We start from the raw sequence: 23,063 nt of genomic DNA, 5'->3' as shown, positions 1-23,063 counted from the left end.
GGCCATTGAGCTAAGAGCTCAGGTGCTAAGTTTCCTACCCACTTTCCAAGTTGTCACTTAAAAACTGCTTAACGTTGACTACCAAGTTTCAACCAGCACAATTCCAAGAGATTAGAATTGTTATTTAAAATAATAAGTGGAGAGAGGTATGGCAGGGCGATTGTTTTGAACTTTGTCAGGGATATTTCATGCTGTAAATCTCAGACTTCCTAGTGAGGTGGGTGAGAAGGGCAGTTATCTGGTAAAATGTAAGCTAGAGCAAAATGGCCCAATTCCTTGGAATTAAAAATATTTTAATGCTGAATCTCCAGGATCCAGAGGGACCTGTTCATGTTTATTCATGCTCTGGAGAATGGAATCACTGGCCAAGAGGCAATATGTTCTGATTTTGCTCTAAATCCTATTTCCTAAAATCTATTTAAGGGTTTAGGTGAACTCAACAAGGATCTAATAAAGCCAGGTAATTGAACAACGGAGAGGCTGATAAAATTCACAGGAGATTGTGTCGGAGATAAACTATAGCAGGAGATACCATGGACAATAATTTAAACTAATTGTGCACTTGGATGTAAATTAACTTCTTCAGAAGAGAAATTGAAGGTTCCTTTTGGACAGCTTTTTTAAACCATCTGCAGCACCCGGAGTACCTGCTGCAAAGAAACAAGGCAAATAAACTGAGTATTCACTACAAAGAAGCAAATACCCTCAAGATGGTATGGGGATGGTGTGCAGGATTAAACTTCTTCAACTTGCAAACTGAGCAGTTTTTTGCTTTCTCTGTGGGCAAGCCAGGCAACAGTGGGTCTGGAGTGTGCCAAGGAGTAACATACAAAGAGTGATGGAGTTTTTGGAAGGAAAGGGAAGAGGTTAACATAACTATGACCTAGCCTCTTACAGTTTTAAAGTCATGAAGAGTCTAGCCTCAGAGTATAAATCGATGCAAGCTGCCCGCGTGAAAGACGCGGTGATGACAAGAACAGATTGGCCCACTTTTGTTTTCCCAGATTCTCGTGCTCAGAACACATGGTATTGGGCTTAATGTATGCCTGTGGTTCCTTCTAACATCTGAATGGCCTCCTGTTTATAGTTTTGTGCATGTTGGGAAACTGGAACTGTACACCACAAGATACATATCTCCATGAAAAAGAAATGTTGACAGTTGAATTATCAGCTGTTACAAAACACAGAGGTTTAATCATGAGTGAGAGTGGCCAGCTTCCTCTGCAGTGTAGCTGATAGCAAATGCATCTTGCACGTACCAGGTGTCTGGTTTTGTACATGAAAGCAGGAAGAGCAATGCTGTTTCCATATTGGGCAGACGTGTTTTTACTGTTTCCAGCCTTTTGGAAGGCAAGCATCTGAAAAACAAATTGGAATTTCTGATTGCATGTTAATGCCTGTTGGGGAAGGATTTCTAAGCTGTTAGTGTTTTCTTTTGTGTTTTGGGAGTGGGAAGAAAGACATGTTTTGTGTGCAGTTATCTGAGAAGCCTCCTGATACCTGACTTTTGTTTTCTGTTTTTTCCTTATCTAGGATGATTATTTCAGAAACTGGAATCCCAACAAGCCCTTTGACCAAGGTAAAAGATGCAGTGTTTCTTGCTGTATAGTCCGTGGGAAATGCTGTCCAGCTTTGCTTCCTTGTATGTGGAGTTAATGTTCCCACCAAGGCCAGCTGGAGGTCTTGTTTGATTGACTTTGGGGACAAAATTGGTGGGATGGTGGAAATTATTTTGTCAATGCTGGTTATTTGTCTGAGACTATGTACAGGACAGGGGTAAATACTTCTCTGAAATTGAACTGACCACTACAAGTCAATGACTGCCTTTCTTTAAGAAAATAGCAAATAGTCAAATGGTTGTCAGAGTGACCCTTGGTGAGTGGTGGGGCTGAATTCAGTGCTGAAGCCGTGGAACGAGCCAGGCCTGGGGATGCTTCCCACTTCACATCAGTCATCAAAATGGAACTTTGTTTCTCAAAAAGGTCAGTCCCAGGACGTGTAAGGGTGCCGGCATTTAATTTATTAAATGACTTCTTCATGGTTTTAAGAAGCTTGTTTCTGAGTGGGTTTGCTGATCACCTGGGCTTCACCTGGTCCTCGGGGGTTCTGCCCCAGCCCCGGTCCTGCAGGCGGAGAACCAGCGCCCGTGTGGCCTCTGTAAGTCACTCGCACTGTCCTCCTGGGGGTTCCTGAAGGTGCAATGCAGACCTGCTGTGAAGGACCACCCTGCCCCGCCGTCCCACCTGTGGCTGCTCTTGGAGCCTGGAACGGGGCGGGCAGTAGGTAGCCTGCACTTCAAGGGCACGTGTGCATGAAAGGCTGGAACTCCGGGAACACGTCTCACTGTCACCTCTCGAAGGGTTCAGGCTTCTGAGAGTCAGCCTCAGTTCTGTAGCTTGAGTGTTCCACGTGCTTGGGATGGTCATCTCAGAGGGAGGCATTGATTGACATGTCCCCCCCCCCCCCCCGCAACAGCCCTCGGCTTTGACCCTCAATGGGGCTTTTATTCTCTGCTCTGGTTTTCTTATGAGTAGAATTGGTGTTAAAATCTCTACATACAGGAGCTGGTGTTTGTCTTAGTGGTCAAGACATGGGTTAGGCCACTTGCATCTCACATTGACAGACCTGGGTTGAATACCTACCTCCAGTTTCTGACCTGAGCCTCTGCTAATGCAGAATCCGGGAGGCAGTGGTGATGGCTCAGGTAGTTGGTTTCCTACCACCCAAATGGGAGACCTGTTTTGGGCCCCACCTCCACGCTTTGGCCCAGTCTAGTCCTAGGGAGTGAACCGGCAGCTAGAAGAACTCTGTCTTCCTGTTTCTCTGTGTCTCTTTGCCTCTCAAATTAAAAAAAAAAAAATCTAAAGAAAATGTCCACGTATATTTAGCTCATGTCTTGAAGTAATGAAACATTTTCCTTATAGGTGTGTGCATCTGTTCACTAACTCTCAGTCATTAACTGAGCTTCCAGTGCAGGTACAAGCACCAAGCCAGGTGCTGGGGAGCCACCCAGAGAGCTGTGGTGCTCACTGTGCGGCCACTGATAGAGGGAAGCAGAGAGAGAAGCCAGTCCACAGTTGCAGTGGGGTGTGTTAGTGGGTGTGGTGCAGATGCACACAGGTAGCATGTGGATCTCTGGGTCAGGGCTGTGTGTAAGGTGCAGGGTGTCTGGAAAAGCTTTCCTAGATATTTTAAAAGGTTTGTGGAAAATTGAAAGATAAATGTATGTTAGTGTAAAAATTTTTTTAAATCAGTGCATGTTTTTTTCATAATATGCATTTCTGTGAACCTGCTAAAGGTCTGCCATACACTTGGACTTTAAAAAGTTTACACCAAAATAAACTTACCTTTGTGTTAACACTTATTTTATTTATTTGAAAGGCATACCAATACAGCATAAGGAAGAGGCAGAGAGATTTTCCATCCACTGGTTCACCATTTGGGAATGGCTGCAACAGTGAGGTGTGGGCCAGCAGCCTGGAACTCCATCCTGGTCTTACACATAGGTGCAGGGGCCCAAGTACTCAGGCCATCTTCCGCTGCCTTCTCGGGCACATTAGCAAGGAGCTGGATCGGAAGTGCAATAGCTGAGACTCAAACTGGTGCTCTGATATGGGAAGCTGGTGCCGCAAGCAATGGATTAGCCTGCTGTTCCACTGCACCGCCCCCGATAAATTTATCTTCTAATTTCACTTTTCCATTAACTTTTTAAAGTATCTTCCTAGGTTTCTGAGCAGCCTGCGAGGGCCGTATTCCTTCAGAGTTCAAATGAGGACTGAATCATCCCGATTATTCACACTAAAGTACTGGAAGGTATTTGTCATTTCACTTAGAAAAATTTTTTTCTGAATAAAAATGATCAGCATCTTCAAAACTTTGTTTTTGAAGGCTAAAACCTAAGATACGAAGAACACTCAGGAGCAGAGCACCAAATTCCCTGTCTCTTGGGCCTGATAAATGAGCTCTTTGGCTTCTGCTTGTGAAGCGATTTGAATGATAGTAGCAGTGAGCTGATTGTGCTGAGCCAAGAACCAGAAATAGGCTTTCATCCCACAAGGATCAGATGTTAACTAAATAACCATCACGTTTTCTCTTCCACAAAGCTTGCAAACAGATACAAAAGCTTCGCAAGGGAGTCGTTTCTGGCTTTACTGATGCACATTGGGGAAGGGAACATGTGAAGGGGGCGTGGCTCCCCACTTGGGCTGTACATGCTTACTTCCCTTGGTTCAGGGGTTAACAGAAGAGTTAAGCTCCAGAATCAGTGTGGTATTTACAGCTACTTACCCAAAAAAGTCCAAACAAGGATTTCCCTCTCCCAGGAGTGATGTCACATCTGCCCAGCAGGTCCCCACCCTGCTTGACAAGTGTGTCTGCTCGGCTGGATCCTCCCAGAAAACCTCATGACTTTATGGGGTGTAATTGAGGACCTTGGCAGAGTAGCCCCGATTTGTAGCTCAGGCATATCCACTGTTGGCCATTTATATACAGGGCAGTGGAGCAAGCCAGCATTGCTGAAAAGAGCCTTCACTTAAAATATCAGCCCCAGCAGTTGTCATCAATTACATTGTGTGCTGCTCAATAAAAATGGGAGGTTACTACAGCAGCGCTGACACCACTTGGTGAAATATAAACCGCAGGCGTGCAGGATGCAGAGCACTTCATCTTCCAGGAAATAGGGGCCTTGCCGAACCCCATTGGAAGTTGTCAGCAGCAGAGAGAAGTCATTTTCCATCCTAAGCTGAAAAAGAATCAAACGTAGTTAAGGTGGCATTGTTCTTGAGGGAAACTTTGAGTTGCGAGAAATAGAACGTGTGGAAAAGCATTTTCAAAGATTCGTAGATGGCATATGGGCTGGCATGGGGTGAGCATGCATCGTTGGGGAAGAGGATGCGAGGGAAGGCTGAGGGTGGGGGTTTCTGACACAGTGTTGCAGGACACCCCCAAAACTGGCTGGAGGACATGCTGTAGAACAACAACATGGGTCTGCTCGCCTAAAATGCAGCAAGCCAGTTAGGGCGCCGTGGCGGAGGAAGAAAGGAGGGCTTACTGCAAAGGGCACAGCAAGGAGCCGGGCAGCTGTTCTCAGTAGATGGGCTTCTGAGGCGCTAGGGCTCAAGGTTCTTAAAGGTTGAAGTTGGGTTGAGAAGTGCAGGGCCAGCTCGTGTCCAGTCCCTGATTGGGCTGCAGGGCTCGTGGCCTTCCTCGGACTGGTTGGTGATGCCCTGTTCTTAGGGAATTTTGATGATGGTGAAGTGGGCTGCAGTCAGTCCAGGGGAGATGTACAGGTGGTAGTTGCCTGTCCTTTAGGGATTGAGGTTCCTGGAGAAGAAAGCCCCCAAGACAACACCAAGATGGTGTCTACCTGGGAAATAAAGGACCAGATGAGTTTTGTGTTCAGGGATCTTGCAGGGCTGCCTAAATCATTCCTTCAGTGCGGGCAGTTAATTTTAGCAAGTGCTTGATTTGCAATCATAAAAGCAGGGCAAGGCAACGTTGAGCTGAGGGAGGGAGACAGGGAGATGAGGACCTGATGGGCTGTAGCATCTGCATCCTAGGCACTCTGCAGGCCTGGGAATCTTTGTGCCAGTGCCACTTGGATATTTATGACACAGTTCATGGACCATACAAGATTAGCAACTTACAAATTAACCTGCTCTGGAGTTACTGCTTGCCATTACCTTGGCAGGGTCAGACTAACTGTTTGGATGTTCCCCACCCCTGGTCTAGGGGCCTGAGTTCAGTAGTGTAGTCAGGTGATTTGAGGCAAGTTGTTAAGGATAATTCATAGCAAGCCCTCGTGTTTGAACTTTGTTTTCTTAGCAATGGAGAGCCAGGGCTGACAGGGCAGTGTCTTGGAGGATTCAATTTGGTGACTTACCAGCTGTGAACATGAGCTGTACTTGCTGAATGTGACTTCATGGGATTCTTGTGTGGCTTCTCCATGACACCACTCATTGTCTTGTAGCCTCGGGCTCTGTCACAGGCAATTAGACTTAGCAGTCTGTCTCTAGCTTGACCTCTGAAATGTCCATGAAGATTCTGATTGCCCCAAACTGTTGGTGTGAATAGTTAGGAGACTTGAAATATTCATGGGGCTGGCCTTGTGGCACAGTGGGTTAAGCTGCCTGCTACACCAGCATCCCATGTGAGTACCAGTTTGTGTACTGGCTGCTCCACTTCTGATCCTGCTCCCTGCTGATGTGCCCAGGAAAGCAGTATAAGATGGCTCATAGGAGAGACCTGGATGAGGCTTCTGGCTACTGGCTTCTGGCTTCAACCTGGCTAAGCCCCCACCACAGCAGCCATTTAGGGAGGGAACCACCAGATGGAAGGTCTCTCCATCTCTTCTTAAGTCTCCATTTCTTTGTGTCTGTCTGTCTGTCTCTCTCCCTAACTCTGGCTTTTAAATAATTTTTTTAAAGAAAAAGTATTCAGGAAACAGTTGATGGGCTGTAACTGCTCTCTGTGCTTAAACACATTTACTGGATGCCGAACAGCAGCAATTGTGTGGTGGGCACAGAATTGCCTGCGCGGCGGTTAGAAGACACTGCCACGCCTGGTGCTCACCAGTGATGGGCCTCGCTTGTTCTCTTTAAGGGATTCGCCCGTGCGTCTGCTGGAAGAATATAATAAACATCAACTTCGGGCTTTTCTAAGAATTCTGAGATTAGGGTGAAGTCATAGCTCCTTTTTGCTTGTCATGATTTGATGTCAAATCTCACAGAAGAGACAGACAGGGGCTCAGGGCTGACGGGAAGAATTCCTAACGCAGGTGAGAACTGTCCTCTGTGAAGCTGGCAAAGGAGGACCCCGTGCCGAGAGAGGTGGGCAGGCCGTGCTGTTGGAGACAGCCACAGACAGGCGCGGGTGGGTGTCCTGTGCTGCCGGTGGGGTGAGGTGGAGGCTGCAGGACGGGCCTCTGTAACGGGGCTGCTGGAGGCTGGAGTGCTGGGGGCGATGCCCGAGGTTTCCGTGGCTTCTGCATTGTCCTGTCAGCTGCTTCCCTCAGCTGGCCCCTGGCAAGCCTGGCACTGCACAAGACGTTCAGTGCTTCTCAGTGTGGAAGCTGGCCCAGCAAGGTCCTCCCTGAGACGGCAGGCCCTGTCACATAGGTGTGGGACACCCACAACTCTGGGAGACTCTCGTGCTCTCTGGCAATTGAAAAGAGACCATTGGACCTAGTCTTTTTCTAAGTTGGCCTTGGACCTCATGTTTTCATTTTTGTTTTTCTGCCACACAGCAGGTGCCAGAGAAGTAGTGTGTCTTGTGCAGTGTGCTTTGTGAAGTATGGTCTGGAGTCCTGGGGTTTGGAGCTTAGAACTAGTCTGACAGTTACTAGCTGTGTGATTCTGGGAAAGTAGTTGAACGGCTCGGAGCCTAAGCCCTCCCACCTGGAGATGGCAGTGATAGTACGCCCAGGACAGCATTGAGCCGATTCAGGGGTCTCTATGCCTGGCATGCAGTAAGTGCTTCTGCGGTCTTGCTTGAGCAAGTACTTGACCCTTTGCAGCCCCCTCTCTTCCCACTCCTTAGTCCCCACCTGGTGGCCCTCAGCGCTGTGGTGTTCTGGAGTTCTTAGGACTGGGTTGGCCCTGGTCCATTTATAGCAGGCAGGTCACTGTTGGGGGTCACTGCAGGCCCCCTCAGTGGGTCCCAAGAGGTTCAGGCTATATGATACATTGATTTATTCCCTAGTTACCAAGTCAATGACACTTAACCCCCCTGTCCTGGCTAATAGGGGTAGCGTGGGAGACATCTCTTTATGGGACACCACCAGTTGTCAATCCTAAGACCTTCCGTCAGGGTCCTGCACAGGTGCGGAGTCGTAAGTACAGAGGGATGGGGAGGGCCTGTGGTGTTGGTGGAGTGAGGCTTGATCTGCGTAACTGGGACATTCACAAGATGCAGGGGTTTATACCACTGACACGGCTCAGTGTTAGTCCAGGAACTTTCAGGCGTCACCACTCAGTCTCAGTCTGCACCTTTGGCTTGAGCAGGCTCCCTGGTGCTACTCAGCCCACTTTTGCTGACAAGGCACCTCCAAGGCCCTAATAAAGGTGTTGTCACAGAGACACACTGTCCCCTGTAGTGAGGTGGCCTGAGGGGGAGCACTAGTCAACAGGCCTAGAGGTGAAATTCATTATTTAATAAGTTTATTTATTAACACATTTATTAAGTTACTGAACTATGGTACCCTTCTAAAAAAATAAAATGTGTGCTTTACGATTCCAGATTGCGGGATGAATGGGAAGCCAAGTGAATTCTGACAAGTTGCTTCAAAACTTTCCAAGTAGTCCTTGAAAAAAATGGAAGTTTATTCACAATAGTTTTGCTGAATGAGAGGCATTTTTAGGGAGTGCCTTGGAGAGGGGTGGTAGGGAAGGTAATTTGTGTTTATAACTGCTCCACTCCTTTCATTCCTGGTTGTGTGAAGGTGTCTCCGAGTGATGGAGCTTGATTAACTTAGGTTCTCTGCTGTGGCCACTGTCTGCTCAGGGAAAGAACCATCCATGTGTTGGCCCTGAGACGCCACGGGATGAGACAAGGCGTTTTAGGAGAAGTGGCTGAGGAGTTAACGCATGGGGCTTTTTGTCTTCCAAGACAAGTAGGCAGTGAATGTTTTAGGTCAAGTGAGCAGCCCCTGGAGTAAATCCCACCATCCTTCCCGAGTAGCTTGGCTGTAGCTAAACCTCGGGTGATGCCCGTGAGCCTGAGAGCAGAATATCAACTCGTGGAAATTGGTCTCCAGACAGAAAGAAAGCTCGCCAAATCAAGGGCCCCGTTTACCCTTGCTGCTGACCTGAAGAGAAGAAAAACCGTGCCCTTTGACCTGCAGCCTATTAGACCGAGATCCTGACAAGCTCAAATCCAGGCCAGAGCCTGGAGCTGCTTCGAGGTGAAGATTCTCAGACTCAAGGGGACAGAGCTCTCCCCGTGGAGCTGTGTTTGCGGAACCCCCGCCCGGTGGGTTACTGAAGCGGCTCTCTGTTGCCTGTCTGAAAGGGTGCCTGGGGAGTCAAGATCCTCGCTTCTAAAATTGTGCGTTAGAAGGAGGATTACTGTGAAATTTTACATGATTAGCTTAGTAGAGACCTTAAGTCCCTATAGCTTTCCTCTTGAAGTGGAATTTAACCTCACCCCAAAAAGAGCCCCTGCTTTGCATTCAGACGGCCTTGCGCGGTTTCCAGTTTTGCAAGGCTCTCTTCACCTTAGCTGATCCCCGGAGCTGCTGCTGTTCACAGGCAGCCAGCCTGGTCTGTGGGAAGCATCTTAATCATTTTCTCCTGCTTCTCTCCTGGTTCCTGTGCTTGGTTTCCCCCTCTCTGTCTTTTCCATGTGATTTAGTCACGTGCTTTATGCGAGGTAGTAACTCCCCTTCCTCATATTAGCCAGCCTCCTGCCCAGTGAAATCGGTCTCTCCCCACTGCCCTCGCTGTTTCTGTTTCTTGTTTGTGTCTGTAAAATAGGTAGCATTTTTTTTTTGACAGGCAGAGTGGACAGTAAGAGAGAGAGAGACAGAGAGAAAGGTCTTCCTTTGCCGTTGGTTCACCCTCCAATGGCCGCCGTGGCCAGTGCGCTGCGACCGGCGCACCGTGCTGATCCGATGGCAGGAGCCAGTACTTATCCTGGTCTCCCATGGGGTGCAGGGCCCAAGCACTTGGGCCGTCCTCCACTGCACTCTCTGGCCACAGCAGAGAGCTGGACTGGAAGAGGAGCAACCGGGACAGAATCCGGCGCCCCAACCGGGACTAGAACCCGGTGTGCTGGCACCACAAGACAGAGGATTAGCCTAGTGAGCCGCGGTGCTGGCAATAGGTAGCATTTTTAAAAATGAGGGAGTGCTGATTTTTTTAAACATTGCAGCTCAATTCTGCTGGGGAAGAAACAGAAAACTATTAACTGAAATGTCGGCACACCCCTGCTTTAACTCTGTCTCTCTGCTTTGAAGTTAGATCAAGTTAAAAGTTTTCTCTTTCATCTTGGGCTGCCTTTGCCTGCTTGCTTATTTTAAAGAAAGAAACATCAGATATAAGATTGAAATCCTATGGGTCCCTTCTTGGTCTTTTCCATTTTATTTGCTCTCAGAGTAACTGTATCATTAATTTGCTTCTCTGTCCAGTTTCGTAGACTTTGAGGGTTTATGTGCATGTGTGCAGTTACATGTTTTACAATAGAGTTTAATTATCTGCTTTACGTGTTTATTATCCTTAATATTTTCTGAGCTTTTCTGTTTTCATAGTTATCGACCTAGCTGATTCATTTACCCTGTAAGGTTCTTATTCTGAGAACAGAACACAGGCAGTGTAACCATTGTGTTCCCTCACTGAAGTGTGTTTTGCCTCCGCCTCTTTTCTTGCTGGGGCTCCTTTTTCTTAGCATTTCTGACCACACTGATTCTTCCGTTGGGCCCCCGGCCTACACAGGGTGGGACACGGCTCTGCCACTGTTAAAATGGGCAACTTGGGGCAAATCCCAAAGGCTGTCTTGACTTCAGTTTGCCCATTTCTAAAATAGAGAGCTGGACCTGGGACCCTTGCCACCTATGATTGTTCATTTCAGGCAGCATGGTTTTCTGTTTTCTCGTGAAGGAAGAAAAATGAGAAATTTGAAACATGACTCCAGAGGTTGCAGTTTAACCAATGAAGTGTGAATATAACTGCAGGAAGCGCAGTGGAATTAAATGGGCCTTTTCACCATCAGGTGTGGGGGGGAGGCCCAGAATGAAACGTCAAAAAGACCAAACTGGGAGATGTTTTCTTTTGCATAGAATCTCATGGAACACCGCCCAGTGGGGAGGACAAGCCAGGGGTTTGAAGAGCTCGGGTCCCCGTCAGGCCTCTCCCACTAGCTCACTGCATCCGTTTAAATAATCTAACACAGCCTTTGTGATTCCCTGTGTCCACTGGGGCTAACGTTTTGTAGGACATTTGTGCAGACCAAAAGTGATTCTGCTTGCAAAGGGCCGAGGAGTGGTGGGTGCTGTCTCCTGGCGACCCTCCCTTCCTTTCTGGCCTGATGAGCTCTGGGGTCCCTCTATGTCATTCTGTTTCCTCTCACAGGACGTGGGCAGCCGTATGAGTGTTTGTGGGGGCTTCTGGGAAAGGCTCCCAGGGCCTGTACCCCTAGAACCAGGAAGCAAAGCCATTCCGAGTTGGGGTTCCTGCCTTCGGATGAAGTAGCAGAGTCAGGAAGGGCAGCAGCGTGCCCCCTGCAGTGATGGCCCAGGTGGCTTCCTGGTTCCTGAGTCTAAGGTCATTTCAGCACAATCAGCTCCATTGTGAAGATGTGTTTATTACCTTTCCCCAGACTCTTCAAATGTGGTGTGTGTTTTATAAAAAGGAAAAAAAAAAAAAAAAAAAAAAAAACAAAAAAAACAAAACACCTTTCCTGCTCTTCTGCCTGCCAGAACAATCACCCCTGACTTCGTTGTATTGTGTGTTGAGTCCTGATGAACCAGCCTTAGTTTGAGAAAAGTCTCAATAGGAAAAAAATGTCAGCTGAATTTTAAAATTGTTGAAGATTGCTGTTTCAGTTTCCCTTATTTGAGCGTGTCCAGTGGATTCTAGTGTGTCCACGGTGAGGAGAACGCTGATTAGAGAAAATCTGCCCAAATCGCCACACGTGCCCTCCTGCGATGGACACATGGTGCTGCTAGGGTCCTCCGTTGTGTTGCAGCAGTCGATGCTGGACACCTGCGAGGTGTTCGCGCTCCCCGGTCACCACGTGTGATGAGAAGGGCCCTGAGCTGTGCGATCTCCAGGATTGGGTTCAACTCCCAGTTCTTCCCTTTCACAGCTGTGCGTACCTAGGCACACACTTCACTTCTCTGAGCCTTGGTTTCCTTATCTGAAATGCAGAAAGCATGGCATTGACGGGGAACTGTGCAACTCCAGACCCCATCTTAGTATAATAAAGGCAAGGAAGCCACCGCAGCAGGTGGAGCCCTGGTGCTTTGTTTTGGAGTCTGGGTTTTGAGCTGCCCACTTAGCCCATCAGAGGGTGGGTTAATGGAGCAGGTCATTACACACAGAGGCCGGGAAGAGGAATGTGATGGTGTCCTTCCTCAGCGAGGTTAGGTCCATGGAGCGGAGAGAGATAGGAAGAGACGTCACGTGCCGACGTGGAAGGGGCCTGACAGCAGGGGCTCTCGGTGAGCCCTTCCTAGGTGAGGTTTGGGGGAAGTACCAGAGAAGGAACGGCTTGGGGGGAGGCAGGCAGCTGGGTGGGCTTGGCCTGGAGGGCGGGTCTAGTGGGGAGACAGGTTCCCAACAGCCGCTCACCCAGGTTGCAGGAGCGAAGTTTTCATGCAGTAGACGGTTTGGGCTCTGATGCCACAATTCCATTGACTGGGTGGTTTGTCAAGAACTGAATTAATTTCTCCGTTCTGGAAGCAGCGAGTCTGAGGCCGAGGTGCTGGCACTATTGGGTTCTGGTGAGCACCCCCGTTCTGAGTCTCCTCCTTGGATCTTTATCTGGTGGGAATGTGCAGGAAAGAGAGCCCCAGAATTCTCTGGGGTCCCTCTTTAAGGCCACTCTCTTTGGCCCACAAAATAACAGTGATAGAATGAGATGAAGAAGATGGAAAATGTTAATGCGGCTGCACCAAGGCAGAAGATCCTCAGCTGGTGAAAGAGAGTCTTGTGGCCCCACAGGATCTGCTGTTGTGTCGTGGCCCCGGACGTGGCTGACCTTGTGCCATCACGAGTCCTTGTATCACACTCTGCTTCACCCACTTTCCCTCCCTCACCCCAAGATTGGCACTGAGTGTGCTCCATTCTCCTCCTGCCATCGCTTCAGGCCTGTGAGTGCTCAATGTCCCTGCAGGAGCCGACTGGAAATGTGACTCAGATGTGCTCAGTTCTCAGATCGGGAACCAGATGTGTGATAGCGTGACACGTCTCTCTCTCTCTCTCTCTTTTTTTGACAGGCAGAGCGGACAGTGAGAGAGAGAGACAGAGAGAAAGGTCTTCCTTTGCCGTTGGTTCACCCTCCAACGGCCACCACAGCCAGCGCACCGCGCTAATCTGATGGCAGGAGCCAGGTGCTTCTCCTGGTCTCCCGTGTGGGTGCAGGGCCCAAGGAGTTGGGCCATCCTCCACTGCCTTCCTGGGCCACAGCAGAGAGCTGGACTGGAAGAGGGGCAACTGGGACAGAATCCGGGGCCCCGACCGGGACTAGAACCTGGTGTGCCAGCGCCACAGGTGGAGGATTAGCCTAGTGAGCCGCAGCGCTGGCTCGACACTTTTCTTTTTTAAAAATTTGTTTTCTCTGTCTCACTCACCAAAAGGCAACTTAGAAGCATATGTAAGTAGCAACTAGTAAAATGAATAGGTAACTATTTGGATATAAGGAAAGGCTGTAAGTAACTTAAAACCACAGCCACGGCAGCGCTCACACTCACACTCACACTCACACTAGGTAGATTTATGTGAACTTCTGGAGCTGAGCACAGGGAAGGAAGCACACAGCCCTCCGTTCTCACGATGGGAGCACCAGGCAGGAGGCACACAGGTGCTCCAGGTCTCTAGCCCAGGGGTCCCAGGTCGGTGTGTGTCGGGGTGGACCTAGGTGCCCTTGCTGGATCTGCCAGGGAGTCCTACAGTGATGATGTGATTGCTTCCTCCACCATCGGTCTGCCTGCCGTGGTGCTTAGTGCTAAGTACAATTCTAGAACTAACCCAGCAGTAGGGAGTACACAGCCTTCGGGCGGTCTGGCTTGGTAGACAGAGAAAACTGAAGAATGGTCGGCCTGCACCTTCATCCAGGGATACTCGGGTTGTTTTGCTTCCTGTCGCTGTTGAACACTGGGAGCAGAGAGTTCTGGGGTTTTCTTGGCAGGAACCAGGTATTCATTCTGTGCTGCCAACTAATGGAAGCAAATGCATCTCCTCTCTTCAGCCTGGTGGCAGGCAGAGCCAGCCTCCTTGGTAGACATTTAAAATTCAAGCCAGAACCTCTGTACCTGCCTGCACAGTCACCTCCCTCCCTGCTGAGACTGCTGATCAGCTCAAACCCATGGACCAGTGAGTGATTCCGGACATCAGCCTTCTTCCCTCAGACCAGGCAGTGCTAGTGACAGTGCGTGGAGTGTAGCTGTGTAATGTGGGTTTGCATGGCAGAAAATGCCCCCCTTGCATGCATTTTGTGCATCTGTACCACCCGTTTCTCAGATGAGTGCAGTGCCTTTTAAATTGAAGACTGATTGATTGATTTGAAAGGTAGAGTGGTGGGGAGGGTGAAAGAGATCTTCCATCTGCAGGTTCACTCCCCAGGTGGCTGCACCAGCCACATCTGGGGCAAACTGAAGTCAGCAGCCTGGAACTCCATCTTGGTCTTCCACATGGGTGGCAGGGACTCAAGTCCCTGGACCGTTTTTCCACTTCCTTCCCAGGCACATTAGCAGAAAGCTGATTGGAAATAGAGCAGTTGGCTCCTGAACCAGTGCTCTGAGACGGGCCACCTGCAGCACAAGTGGCGGCTTAACCCACTGTGAGACAACACCAGTCCCTGCAGTTACCGATATTCTTGATAAAATCACATTTTGTTTAAAGACACTGCCAAAGTCATATTGGATTTTGTTATCAAATTCTCAGCCACTGACCGAACTATCAGGGTGGCTGTCTTTGAAGGGACAAGAGGAAGGTGCAATTCACAAGCGACTTTCAGGCAGTAGAAAGCTTTGCTTATGGTGGAAGAATTTGGTCACATTGACACTGCAGTTTCATTTTAACTTTTTTCAGGCAGGTAGAAAAAAGCAGGCATGAAAAAAATCTTAACAGAAACACACAGAATACTTGATTCTAAGCCATGTCTGTTCTTGGTGACCCTGCTAGGATAAATTACTTGAAAAAAACTTCAGTTTGGAAAAAAATGTAATTTTTGGAAAGAAGCCATATGAAGTTGGCAGGCATCTGCTGATAATGATGATTTTTGCTGTTGGTGAGGTCCATCTGAGTCGTTCTTTCTGTCGGTGATGAAGCAGAAGGAGATTCCTAGTTAGTGATGATAAAATGACGCTGTCGGATTAGGGCTGAGCTCTCATCATTCTGCTTTCATGGCAACTCGCAGATTTCTTCATCCAGAAATGGCGTTAAGTGCTCTGTGCATAGCTCTAGCAGGAGGGATGGCTGATAAAACCGAGTGGTGTGCGCCAGCCTCAGTATCAGCCAGCGTGCACCTGAGTTTCCAATTCTCTGATGCAGTCATTGCACTGGGGTGTTTGTTGGGATGTTCGTGGTCAGGGTGTCGAGGATTCTGTTTGGCTCCAAAGCGAGGCTGTGGACCTGAGTAGGAACTGCAAAGAGCTGACACTGGTTCAGCCGAAGCGGTGTAGGGGTGGGGTCGGACCCCGTGGAGGAGATGAGTCACCCTCCCAGGGGCGTGCACATGTGAGACGTGGCAGTCCTGTGCCTCGTCTGCTCTAGAGGAAACTGAGCACTGGAGAGGGAGGGGGGTGCCACTGATACTGCCTCTCACCTTGAGTTTTTGTGGTTCTGTGAGAAGGCAGATCTGCTGAGAGGGGATGATTTATCTTACGGAGTCATTGCCCAGAGAATTTCCTCAACCAACCTACATAAGTGTTGCTTCTAAGGTGGATACAGCTTCCTAGAGTTCTGTGTGTGCACCTCTGTGAGACGACCTAGGGAGGTCAGCCTACAGTCAGAGCCTCATTCGTTGTCAAACAAGGCACTGAGAGAGGGAAGTGGCTGAGAGGCTGTGCGTGCCTTATAAAGTAATAGGTCCAATCAGTTTAGAGTCTCCGTTCCATGAATTTGGGGCTAACCTATTCCTCAGTGGATTCTGCCGTCTCTTGCCATAATCATGGGGACAGAGGAGCCTGGGCCAGGCTTTACCTTGCTGGAGCTGCGGATGCAGGCACGTGTTTGCAGGAGCAGTGTGACTGCTCACTGTGAGGCTTGGTGGAGTCTGGTGTCTTCCCCCGAGGAGGGAAGCTTTCTGTTTTAGATGCTTGAGTAAGGGCAGGGGTGAACGCAGATGGATGTGGGAAACCATCCTGCTTAGAGCACACACTGAGGGCCCAGAGGAGTCTGTGAGCCTGCTCTCACAGTGTCCAGCTGTGTGTCCAGCCGTGCAGCATGGAGCCACATTCACAGATCCCAGGACACAGCCCCAGAGGTCATGTGCTCGTAAACCCCGCACCTGACGAGCTCAAGTTGGTGGAGAGATCTGCAGTGCATGCCGGACCCGCTGTGCTTTACATCACGCCGTCTCTGACAGCGAAGGACTCTGCAGCTCCCGGATAAGGAAGGCTTGCTGCGTAGTGGGCTTAGATTTGGTGTGCACTGATCTAGTCTTCCTCAGAAGAGAAAGAGAAGGGGCTGTTCCTGCCTCCAGGGACACCCACATGGAAGCCCTTGGGGGCGGGAGTCAGCAGGGAGTGGCTGTCCAGCAGAGCGTGCAGTGACGGCTGTGTGCAGAGCCGTCGTGGTGGCTGGCATGTCCTCGGGACCCTGCTACCCTCCCTTCTCTGCTCTGCTCTGTACGTGTTCCATTTTTCTTCAAACTCTGATTTCCTCCTTGAGTTTGATCTTTCGAGTGTGCTAAATGGAAGATCATCCTGGTGGTGTAGACTTTCCATCTAGTATGAGGGAGAGAGAGAATTGTAGTTAAGGAAGTCGATTATGGATCTCTTAGCCATTTGGCTGTTCATTTAAGAGTTTAATGTTATATAATGATTGCATGGCACATCACTATTACTGCCCCAGGGTCCCCACACATATCCCCCAGCTTGGAAGAGTCCTGGCTCTCTTTATGTGACCTGTCCAACTGATTCTTGAAATCTCAGTTCATGTCGTGCTTACTCAAGGGAGCCTGTACTGATTGACCGGAGCCTAGATTGGGCCGTCCTCTCTTAATAGGCTTTACTATGCATTCTTTCATTTCTGAAGACTCATTTTCCTGTTTGTCTCTTTGTCAAGGCTGTGGTTTCCTTGGGAACAGAATGTGTACTGCTGTATTTCCAGGGTGCATCCTGGGCTGGACACAGAAGTATGGAGTTAATAGTTGTTGAATAAATTATAATTACCATTTATTACACACCTATAGCGTGCCAGTACTGTCACTTCTCTTAAAAGACGTGTGGAACCTGCACAAGGACAGCACCAAGGACAGCTCTGCATAGGGCATACTTTTTTTGTTTTTTGTTTTTGTTTTTAAAGGGAAAGGTTTATTGTTGGGTGGGGGAAGCCTGATGGGTGGGGAGAGATGATTACGGTTAGAGAATAAGAGAGAGGAATCAGTGAGAGGGCACAGTTGTGAGAAACAGGTCCTGTTGTAAGTATGGTGTTTTTACAGCAGGGAAACCGGGCTCACATCCTAAGAATACCACAGTCAGCAGCATGTGAAAGGATTGAGGAAGTGTGTACATATTGGGAGAAGTATTCATAATTACATGAAAATGATAATTATAAAAAAGCAAAAGAGGACACCTAAAATGACTACTTATGTAAACAAAGTGCTTATGTATATATCTCAGGAGTGCTTGCATTTGCATGTCAGCCTTCTGAATCCATGGCAACTTGCAATCATTGTCTCCAAGGAGCCGGCTGGGAGGGGAATGAGAAACTTGAGTTTTCACTTTGGGCTATTTGATTGGTTGTCATTTATAAATGTTTACTGTGAGCTGTGTAACTTTTTACATAATAAGTAAAAGAAGAAGGCCTTGCTGCATGCCATCCTGTGGCTGTGGTGGCCGAGGGGATTTGAACTCTGGCCCTTGTGGCTGTGAAGTCCCAGTTGTGTTCAGGGCTCCTTTTCTGCGTCTGGCATGGTGGTTCTCACATCGGAGGTTGTGCCCCCAGGATGCCTGGCAATGTCTGTAAGTGGTTTGGGTGGTCACAACTTTGTCATGCTGGCGTACACCCCCAGCACACGGGGCAGGCACACCAGAAGCACCCAGCTCTCGTGCAGGAGTGCCGAGGCTGTGGAGCCTGCTGTGGGCTGGCAGCCAGTCCCCCTCATCACAAGCCCTGGCTCTGTGATGAGACCTGGGTGTGGCTGGTGCCCACTCCAGCCCCAAAGAAATCATCAGCCATGAAGTTGTGGGATGTAAGCCTGGCTGAGGAGCAAGGAGCCCAGAGCAGCTATAGGCTGGACATTTCGCTGCCCGATGGACATGGCAGAAGTGGAATCACGTGTTGACCTTACCCCGATGAAAGCTTGGCAAAGAGAGGCTGAGACTGAAACTAGTTGGGCCGCTGGGGAAGTGATGACTGAGAGAGAGTTCTGTGAGGGTGCAGGGTGGGCGGGAGCTCCCCTGTGGCTTTGCATCACTGGCTGAAGACCTGAGCTTCCTCTGGAGTGTGGTGGAGTCTGAGCTGTGTTCCTATCATCCCCTTGTCTGACCACGTAGCAGCTCCTTCACCGCCTGGAAGCAGCTGTCATTTTGGCCACGTTCTGCTTGTGCCTGCAGCACCATTCCTGGCCCAGTCGCTTTCTGGTGACTCCCTGGTGACTTAGAGGACCCCTCCCCAAGCTGCAGGGCTGCATGGTGGGTGCTCTGTGGGGTCCCCGAGCCTCAGCCATGGTGTTTCCCAGGGAGGGTTCTATGAAACCATTTCATTTGGCCATTCTGCTTCACAGAGGGAAACTGAGGCCAGAGAGGAGCTCTCCCTTGGCCAGAACCTCTGCAGCTGGTCCGCCCAATGCAGACTCATCCTCAGCCCCTGGCCCCAGCCCTGTGGCCAGCCCCTTCCAGGCTACAGTGGGGAGAAGGGAGGGTTGTTGTCCTTGTGTGTGGGCTGGAGAAGGTTGTCACGTGTGCCTGCAGTGTTCCTTTGTCCCTCCCTCCCTGTCTGTCTTGAGCGTGGTCAATGCCTCTTCATCCTTCAGACAGCTTTGCAGATTCTTTCCCACATGAACCCCAGCTTTGAGTTTCTCTCCCATGTAGGGCTGTGGACCTCCAAGTTCAGTCGTTGCTGGGGCCCCAGGGTGTGTGTTACAGTGCTGATCCAGGGCTCACTCCATTCACAGTGATGAGGTTCAGAGGGTCTAGGAGGGGCTTCCCGGTTAAGAGGTGTAAGGACTCACATTGAGCACTGGTGGGCATTCCACAAAAGTGACTCGGTACAGCAGCCAGAAACCTACTCTGTGTCTTTCAGCTTGTTCTTAGCATCTCGCTTCCAGTCTCCATGTGCCCCAGTCAAATGGTATGCAAGGTTGCTTGAAGAGTTTTAGAATGTGTGCAGCAGAATAAGATCCAGGGTGGTGGGTGGGAGTGGCTGTTCATGGCAGGCTCCAGGTATGGGATTCCCTTAAGTCACATTGTCCTTCAGGAGCTTCCCAGGGCTGATAGATTTTGAGTCAAGCACTACAAAGTGAGTAGCTGAGTTGGAGATGAGAGAGGCAGTGAAATGCAGAGGTAGAAGGGAAGGCTGTGGAAGCTTTGCACCGGGTAAGATGTGTTCTATTTGATTGCAGGAGGAAGAACAGATCATAGTGAGTATAGTCTCAGGTCAACTTGAGTTTGATGTAAGGAATAGTTCACATCAAATGGCATTAGTAGTAGACTCCGGGGAATTTGCTGGTCACTTTACAGAGATTGTCTCTGAGGTTTGTGGTATTGCTGTCTGTCCTTACTGTTACCCCACTTAATAGATGATGGAACTCATAGCTGATGTAATTAAACAGCTCACTACATTTACCTAGTGATGAAGTGGGTAGAGAGAACTCAAATATTGATCAGGTTCACCTTGAATCCTGAAGTGTGTCCACTCTACTGTTTCTTGTCAGTAATGACGGTTGTCGGTAATGATGGAATGAGCTGCCTGGAAGGTGGTGGAGCGTGGGGAAGCAGCAGGAGGAATTTTTCCTGAAGGTGCTGCTGTTCCTGTTGATCGGCACCACTGGCTATCATACGTGTGCATGCGTGATTTGGAGAAGCTGGGACATTAAACATTAACACGGCTTCGTTACTGCTGGACTTCTGAGAGTCTTTCATGTGCCAGCATAGGTTGTGTTCTTCAAAGACAGGCGATGTATACAGTGATTCCCAAACTTACCTGATCATGGATTCCCTCCTTAATGAATATCTTCAGGTAGGTTAGGCTCCTTAGAAGACATTTTTACAAAGGCACCTGTGAGAGAACATGTGTTCATTGGGCCGCATGCTGGCCTGTTTTCTTTGCCTGTAATGGGAGATCTGGGGCCGGTGACTTATAAAGAAAAGATACTTATTTTGCCTCACATTTCTGGAGGCTGGAAAGTCCTGCGTTGGGTGGGCGTGTGTGGTGAGTGCCTCATCAGCATCTGCTCATGCATGCAGGTATGTGTGTAAGAGAGGAGAGGGGGCAGACTCTCTGTGTGGCCAGCCCTTTCCACAAAAGAGCATTTGTTTGTGACCCAAACTTCTCCCAGCCCTGCTGCATTTGGAATGAAGCCTTAACTGGAGTTTGGATGGAGAACAACTCTATTCAAACCAGAGGTGTCTGACCTCAGGTCCCCCAGCTGCCACATGTCTCCGTGATCCCAGCTCTACAACCAACAAGACATGCTGACGGAGGGGCACCTTCATCCAGCACGCACTGGTGCTTTTCTCACTCCCCCAGGTTCTTTTATTTATTATTTATTTTGCTTAATATTTGTTTATTTGAAAGACTGACGGAGACAGAGAGAGAAAGAAAAGAGATCTTCCATCTGCAGCCTGATCCAGAAACTCAGAACCCCATCAGGGTCTCCCATGTGGGTGGCAGGATAACAAATACTTGTGTTGTCACTTGTTGCCTCTCAGGAGCACTAACCAAAAGCTAATTCAGAAATAGAGTAGCCAGGGTTCGAACCAGCATTGCTATATGGGATGCTGGTGTCCCAAGCACGGCTTGACCCACTGCGCCATGATGTCTGCCCCCTCTTCCAAGTTATAGATGCTTTGTACTACCCTCAGTTTTGCGTTCATTGTTAAGGGAAAATTTTGAATATTGAATTAATTTCCTTTTCACCTTGTGTTGTAACTATTGATTTGAACCAACAATTGGTATAATGCTCATTTGAAATATAATTATTTCTTATAAATGTTATATGAGTCTTGAGAATGGCCTTGCAGAGCCAGGAAGTAAAGCAAAGATGCTCTTATATCCATGTGTTGTTTCCATTTCTGAACCAATTATTTTTCTAAAATTGCTTTTTAGGTTGGCTATTAAGTTGGAAAGAGCATTGATTTTTGGCATCAAGGAGACTCCTAATGAAACATGATGTGTTTACTGTTAATTACGTTAGCTCTCACCTGGCAGTTTAATAGCAGTATTTATTTTTGACTTAGAGTGGGATGAGTGGTCATGTTCATTAATAACCTCGTTCATTTTGTGGGGTTTGGGAGAGAGAATTATGATCTCTTTATTGAAATCCTTGAAGAAGGGGTAGGGATTCTGTGCACCAGTTAAGAAGCTGCTTAGAATGCCTGTATCATGTATCAGAGTGCCTGGGTTCAAGTCCTGGCTCTGCTTCCAGTTCTAGCCTTTTGCTAATGTGTACCTGCGAGATAGCAGGTAATGGCTCAAGTACTTGGGTCCCTGCCAGTCAATTGTATTAGACCCTGGTGGAGTTCTCTGCTCCTGGCCTCATCCTGGCTCCATCTTGGCTGTTGTAGGCATTGAGGGTGCAAAGTGGCAGATGGAAGATCTGTCTCTGTGCCTTTCAAATAAAAATGAAAATAAACAATAACAATTTAAATCCTTAGAGGATTTTTCTTTATTACTCAGAGTTTAAAACCATACCTTTAAAAACTTGACCCTTTCCTACAAGCTAGTTTCTCTAATTGATGTGAACTTTGTCCAGGACAATGGTCAGTGATAGAATGAGTATTTAAACAATAATATGCAAAGGGCTTTAAGAGAGTCTGACTTCCCCACTCTGCAGGAGGCTTGGTCTTTAGCTCCCGTGTTGGAGGGCACTAGTCCAAGGTGACAGAAGTAACATGGCAGAGAGCAGCTGGTGGGGACAAGGCTGCCCAAGTGCCAGCAGGGGCACAGAGCCTTGCCCAGTGGAGTGCTTTGCAGTCCTAATGGCAGGTCTGGTGGCTCCAGTTCCTTTCCTGTGGGTTTCAGCACCTTCACTGAGGGTGGGACAAAGCCTTGGTGACCAGCAGCAGGTGGGCCCCTGTCCCTTCTCCTGCCTCCATGTTCAGGGCTGGTCACTGCATTTGTTTAATTCTTCTCTTGCAAGTCAGTGTTTGCATTTTAGTGCTAAGGTTTTTTGGAAGCATCTAAGATTCAGCCCCATTTTCATGCAGATTTTTTTCAGAAATCTCAAAGAATTTTTTTTTCAAATTCAAACACATTTTTCAAATGCTTTTTTCCTCCCAAGTCCTTCATTGTGAAAATCACACATTGGAAGCCAGGGGCTCCCGGTTACCTGAAGGGCAGCGTGCTTCCTGGTGCAGTCTCTCCAGTTTCAGCTTAAGGCTGCATTTTGTACACGTTGGACTTCGGGGGTTTTGTTTTTGTAGGCCCTGTGCTGCAAGCAGACTCTCCAAGTCCCCAGTCTTGTGCTTTCGCGTACCTGTATTGAACGCAATATAGTCTCTTTATAGGCAACATGTTATTTTTATATGCCTTACTTTATTACACATGAAATGAAACCATCTCTGACATTTTCTATACTCACTGAATTTTTATTAGAGTTATATCTTTCATCAATAATAACACAAGCTACAACACCTTTCTCTGGAATATTTACTGAGATTGCCGCCGCTGTTGGGACAGAGTGCTGTTGCCACCTTATTAGAAAGAGTTTCATCCTCATTGCTTTTATCTCGTTAGATAATCCTTTAATCCCTGTTCATTGCCCGTGGATTCTGCCTCTCCTTGCCAGTGCTGTTAACACAAACCCGCAGCACAGCGTGGTGGGTGAGGCCGGACTGCGAGTTTCCCAGAGTTGCAGCATCAGTCATTCGTTCTGGCGGCTGTGGTGACTAGCACTGGAGGTCTCGTGCCTCAGGCCAGCCGTGTTCGTTCATAATAAGGGATTTAGCAGATACGTATGCAAGCGGAAAATTGAATCAGTAGTGCTGTCACATTACAGGATTCCTGCAAAAATGGAAGAGT

At 48.6% G+C, this 23,063-nt stretch overlaps 1 protein-coding gene across 2 annotated transcripts in view; it reads left to right on the top strand.

The window, feature by feature from the left end:
- Positions 1-23,063, top strand: part of SPOCK1 (SPARC (osteonectin), cwcv and kazal like domains proteoglycan 1) — a 487,158-nt gene that overhangs the window by 220,616 nt on the left and 243,479 nt on the right. For both annotated transcript variants that reach the window (XM_089335895.1, XM_002710225.6), the window contains exon 3: positions 1,534-1,579. In XM_089335895.1, the coding sequence (XP_089192021.1) occupies positions 1,534-1,579 (46 nt within the window). The remainder of the gene's footprint in view (positions 1-1,533; positions 1,580-23,063) is intronic.

Source organism: Oryctolagus cuniculus, chromosome 6 (assembly GCF_051225735.1).
Source record: "Oryctolagus cuniculus isolate XC-2025 breed Fujian yellow rabbit chromosome 6, ASM5122573v1, whole genome shotgun sequence".
Classification (NCBI taxonomy): domain Eukaryota; kingdom Metazoa; phylum Chordata; class Mammalia; order Lagomorpha; family Leporidae; genus Oryctolagus; species Oryctolagus cuniculus.
Note: the sequence above shows the minus strand (reverse complement) of the source record. Positions and strands in the feature narration are given on the sequence as shown.